The sequence below is a fragment of the Nestor notabilis genome, unplaced genomic scaffold, assembly GCF_000696875.1.
Source record: "Nestor notabilis isolate BGI_N333 unplaced genomic scaffold, ASM69687v1 scaffold4509, whole genome shotgun sequence".
Taxonomy (NCBI): Eukaryota; Metazoa; Chordata; class Aves; order Psittaciformes; family Psittacidae; genus Nestor; species Nestor notabilis.
In genome coordinates, this window is record NW_009943123.1 from 28,978 (window position 1) to 34,977 (window position 6,000).

The 6,000-nt window shown below is 38.9% G+C and overlaps 1 protein-coding gene across 1 annotated transcript in view; it reads right to left on the minus strand.

The window, feature by feature from the left end:
• Positions 1–6,000, minus strand: part of LRCH3 (leucine-rich repeats and calponin homology (CH) domain containing 3) — a gene marked incomplete at its 5' end in the record, with an annotated part of 36,962 nt that overhangs the window by 868 nt on the left and 30,094 nt on the right. Inside the window, one exon of the mRNA XM_010021735.1 lies at positions 4,454–4,531. Coding sequence (XP_010020037.1) covers positions 4,454–4,531 — 78 coding nt within the window. The remainder of the gene's footprint in view (positions 1–4,453; positions 4,532–6,000) is intronic.

Genomic DNA, 6,000 nt, shown 5'->3' on the forward strand with positions numbered 1-6,000 from the left:
TTCCTATAGAACTATTTTTCACGTGTTATTTCCACAGCAACCTGCCTTTCTCCACTCTTTGAAGCTTTGCTGATTTTGGATGTTAAAGAAATCCTTTGGCATAAACAGCAGCAGCCAGCACTCCTCCCGCAAAGCTCAGGGCAGAGAGAGAACAAATGAACCCAGACTGAAATTCTCACAGTAAGCCATATGATCAGGCTGAAATACATTTTTCTTCCAGCAAATTTGTGTTATTTTGAAAAGAGTGTGCTTTTTGTGAAAATACTTGTAAACTTCAGCAAACATGCCTTATCTTTTTTCTTATGTATGCAAGCAAGTACGAGTAAAAGCTTTGGAATGACTCCATACCACAGTCAGTCATAACAAAATTTAAAAACTGGAAGGCACTGTTAGTGTAAAACCCCTTGCAGCTTTTATCACAGTGTTCATTAGAAGAAGTTAAAGAACATAGGAACTGAGTTCATTTTAGTTCATACCAGTAAGCAGTGCAAAAATAGCTCATTTAAAAATAAAACAATCTCCGCCCGTCAAAGGTACCCTCTTTGCTCAAAACTGCTTTGCTTGGACAGAACACTTTGTGTGATTTGGAAAGAGGGCAACAACTCCTCTACTTGCTCCTTTGTTAAATACTCACTTTGTTACAAGGGCTTGTGACATCCATGTACAAGTAACACGTTTTTACTGGTAGTGACCACAAGTGCAACTGAGCTCCTGTGTATCTTAGACTGTGCTTCAGAGCTGTTGCCAGGTTAATGTCGGAATGCTAACACCATTTACACTGGGCTTACAAGCCATTTACTGTATTTTCAAATGTAACAGAAATTTATAGAAAACACATTTGCCATTAAGCCATTTTATTTAACACTTACCTGTCACTGGTCTCTGAACAGAGTTCCCTGAATCAATCTACACTCTGAGGAGACATGGTCTTTTATACATCACATGGGGGAGAGCCCTAAAGTTATGAGTTGTCCCTGAGACATTAAAGCAATAAAGCACCAGGATGCTTTTCCTGGGGAGGGAAAAGCTTTGAAGCTTTAGGGAAGACAACCTGAGTTTTGTATAACAGTGAAGAGTCATTGTGCAACTGGGACTTGCATTTCTGCAATTGTATGATACAAAGGTTTCTGAAAATTACAGGATAGGAGGAAGAAGCATGGAACAAGCATGGGCTGGGCTGCCCACAATCAAGTAAAAACTCAAGAAGTTTTTAAGTTTTATCCAGAGCACAATAAAATGCAATGACATCCTGTGACATCTGACAGAATTCAAGGGATTTTTCCTTCTGTGCCAGAAAAAATTTATTTCAGAGTTGTTAAAGAGTGCAATTTCTTTGCAAATTTTCTCCTTGATCTGTTATGAAGCTCAAGTAGCTCAGGATTCACTGACAGTTATTTAACAAATCCTGACTCAGAGTAATACACCAGTCTACAAATACAAGAAATCGAATGCTCTCAGAAGCAGGATAAGGGGAAGGAAAAAGAAAAATAGCTACAAAGTCCTGTGGATAAAACTTACCAGACCATGTCTCCTAAGACTGTGAGATCTCATCAAGAACACTGATGTTGGGAAAAAAAACCCAAACAAACAACTTTGCCTTCTTTAACGTTTTTCATCAGATAAATTCTCAAGCAATTTACCAGGGTGGGTGCAATTCCCATTATACATGTGGGAAAACTGAGGCACAAACTGACACAGAGTTTTCCCAGTACTACATCACCTGTTGGCAGACTATAGCACGCACCCACACATCCTAACCTCTGTGCCTCACTCTAGCCCACAGACAGCACTTCCTCCCTTGTCACCTGCTAAATATGACACAGCAAATACAAATGTGGATTATGTCACAGATGGTCGTGTGGGTGCACGAATGTGTTCACACTTTGTACTTGTCTCCTCTGTCCCATCAGTGGGAAAGAAAGCACTTCATACACACAGTCTTGACAAAAACCAAAATCCTCTCCCAAGCACTGGAGTAACAGAGGGAGGAAGCGGCAACACTATCCTTCAGCTAGAGAAAAAAGACCCAGCGATAGAACATACAGAGTGTTAGCATTAGAGTACAGTAAAACACCACAAAGCCCCAGAGCTGAATGGAAAGGGAGACAAGACTGGATTCTTCTGAATCTGTCCCCAGGGAAAGAAGAGTCTCAACTGTTCTTTTAACGCTGAGGTTTAGCTGAAGAATGTCAGAAGGGGAACAAAGATTGTCCTGTCCAGAGTGTGTGAGCAGGAAGGGAAAACAGACAGAAAAAAAAAGGTCAGTCAGTTAGCCATAGCAACATCCATGAAGCAGTCAGTTATCAGACATCTCAGATACAGCCTACATAGTCAAGAAGTATACCACAGCTGGTTAATTTGCACAAAGGAATCTGCAAGACTCCGATTGCAAAGAACATACCTAATGCAAATATTTAGTGTTTGGTGAGGTGCCTGTCACCTGTATGGCTTAAACATGTAACTATTCTTTGTTGTTAAAACCAGCAGTTTTACACATGCCTCAGTGAAAACCATTCTTCTCCAGGGGAGGTTTCTGAGATGCTGCTGGCACTGGGCACTCACCAAAGCTAAATCTCGATATGTACCTTAGTTAATGAAAACAGTAGGACAAGTGATTTTTTTATGCTTGAATGTGGTAGCCTGCCAAAATATCAATTACTAATTAGAGTTTAAGTGTTCTGCAACTGTTCCCACTGTGTATCTTTTCCCTCCCTTTCACCCAGGTAATCAGTGTAAATCAGTGAAATCTAGATGCACAGATCAATCTGTTCAACTTCCAGGTTCTTTTGATGCAAGGGCTTTAACTAGCAAAGTTCTATAAAGAACTGTTCCACTGCGGAGCCTGTAATTACAATTTTCTAAAAGTAGTCTTCCTCTTAGTATTTCTACACAGATTGATACTTTCAGAAAGCCTTTTATTTTTGTAATTAGATGTTAAATGAAAGGAAATACCTGCAGGCATCTTTTCAAGAAAAACATGCTAAGCTGTCAGGCCATTCTTGCATACACATATCGTATATTCATATCTCAGCAGCTATGCAACATAGACATGTGAGAGCAACTTTAGAGTTCAGGTGGGGCTATTTCAGTAAGCTTCCCCAGCAACACTCTGCTTGAACTCTTCCACATTAAAGCAAGAAATATGAGAAAACCAGGAGGGTCCTGGACAGTAGGTGCAGCAGATATAGCAGGCTGGGTCTGCAGGGGACTTTTTCTTCAGTGGCGTTTTCATTTGTTTTTAAATGTGGGTCATTTCAGTGATCTGCTCTGTATGGCAACCCCATGAAAATCACATCTGCATATTTGAGGGAGTTATAAATAGGGAAGCTGGGATGGAATTGAACAATTTTGCCCCAGACAAATTTATACTGGGCAGTTCTGCTGGGAGTAAAAGTCTGAAGTTTCTTAGGGTACCAAAATAGTGCAGGATCTCAAAGTGCTAATGATCACTTACAGCTCCCTACCACGTTCCAAGGCAGCTTACCACTGAGTCATGTGAAATTGCCAGGCATTTGATAAATATGCTATCCTAAAAGCCCCACGGTTCAAATGCCTGCAAGGGACATTATCTGAACACACCAAAAAATACTGCATGGCTGACTTGAGAACAGTGGTTTTAGAAATAACTGGGAAATGAGCCCCTGGGTCTATTTTCTCCCTTTCACAATACAAAAGAAAGAAAACAACACCTACAACAGAAACACTAATGCTGAGCAATTAAGAAACAAAATCAAATAATGCACTAGAAGAAAAATTAAGAAAAACATGATGTATCAAAGTTATTTGTGCTGACACAGCTGCTAAGACAAAGTGGAAAGGACAGGATAGCATAAAATAGGATAACTGGAGTCAGATGGACTATTTTATGTTCCCACCTCCTAGATCTTCCAAGCTGCAGAATGGGACAAGGAATACCAGAAGATAGAATTCTACCACTGGTACATAACAAAAGAATTAGGATCTATGCAAAGATAGCTACCATAAGAGAAAGGCCAGTAATACTGTGACTTGTTGGTAAGACAGTAAAGGCATTTGTGTAAAAGAATTATTCTGAAAGAACATGAAAAGCTTTGGGATAAAAATAAAACATGCAAAACGTCATCCAAATTTAATCCCACTTTTAAGCTGTCAAATATCTAATCTTGAGAAGGTGTAACTGTGGTTATAGAAATACCTTGCAATTCTAAAGGCAGACTTGAACTGCATCACTATTACGAATTTGAAGCACAGCAGTAAGTGAATAAGACCTCTGATAAACTAAATCTGACTTCATTTAGCTCTGCAAGATAATGCAAGCTAAGTCTGATCTGTACCACAACACATAGCTTATACCTGAACCTTCTAAGCTTTTAATAATTTTTTTTCATCCAATCTTTCAAAGAAGGTTTTATGTTCTGAAGCATCATACAAAACTGCACCTAAAACATTACATCAGGATAGCAAAAATACGTACCTGAGGCACTCCAATCCTTCTGCAAGCTTCCAAGAAATTCTCCACATTTCGTCTGCATTTTGCCATTGTGAGCTTAGGCTGTAAAGAATTAAAGGAGGCAAGCATCGTGTTTGTCATTGGTAGGATTTAAAAAGATCTTAATAAATTCTTAATAAATCTCTTTGCCAAAAACACACTGCATGGACATAAGCTTGTCTAATTCAAAGCAGGCTCTGTTGAAGTTTGCTTTTCTTTAGAATTAAAAAAAAAAGACAATTCTAAGCTGTGCAGTATTTAGATACAAGGTGTTACATAAAACTGGCCAACACCTTTAGTGACCACAGTATGGTAACTTTAAAAATATACTTTGAATGAAACACACATGCATGGCTTCCATGCTGTGATTTCAGAGCAATTTCATGATATGAAGCAATTTGGAGTCTGTTCTGGATTACTACAATACAAAAATATATTAAATATCAAACCATGTTTCAAATAACAAAGAGATTTAAAAAAAATAAAATAAAAATAGGCTATTAGATGTAACCAGAACATAACGGGAGAAAACTAGGATTGAAGCTTGCTGCTTGTAAGCCTCTTGTAGATGTGTTTGATGTAACTGTTTAAATTGCACTCACCAGCATTTTTTCAAGCAAGCTTTTTTCTAGTTAGCTTTCACACCTCTACACAGACATACCATGGCACAGGCTCTGTCTTGTTTCTATTTTTGAAGCTTATTCTTTTCTGGTTAGAGACACAAGCTTTCTGCTCCTTTGAAAAAGGTACCCCCAGTCTCTACAGCAGCAAGAAGCAGCCTCTGAGAGTTCAATCCTTTTCCACAAGTGGTGGAGTTTCTGCTCTGCTCCCTCAATGTGCTGTATTTCCCCATCAAGAAAGCAGGTTAAAGGCTAGTGCTGACTTCTTTCACCCAACAGACAAAGGGAATACAAAGATCACACTGTAACTGAGAAATGACATGATGCCTCTTCAGCTCCTGCAGCCATGCAGCTAACGGCTGCCTCTTCCTTGGGATTAATATGACAAAGCCATGATTTAATTCCTAACACACAATATGCAACAGCACATAAAATCAGGCCATTGAAAAGATATTCTCAGTGACATAAGTCTTCTGAATAGTGGCAGTATGCCTTTTCTCTTAATTATTCCACAATCTGCCTAAAACGTTGGCATGTCAGTTCAATCATTCTCAAAGTAATGAAGACATCTGCTTATTCACATTGAGTCCAAGGGAGAGTAACCACAATGATACAGTAGGCAGCCCTATAAGTGCCCGTTCAAATTCCAGCCAACACAATGATAGACTCCAAAAAAAGGAAAAGCTAACATAACATGCATATTTCAACTTCCCACAGGAACAAGCTCTAGTTTTTTTTTCCTTATTCATACAATTTAAAGGTGCATAACAAGCAATCTGCTGTTCCTACTACTTTTAAGTAGCTGGCCCTAAGTATTTTCACTGAACTTTCTAACTTCCACAAATATAGATTAGGTAAATGATCTGCTGTTATTTCCCAGTTCTTGACCTTTCTCTAATTCTGTGCTTTCCC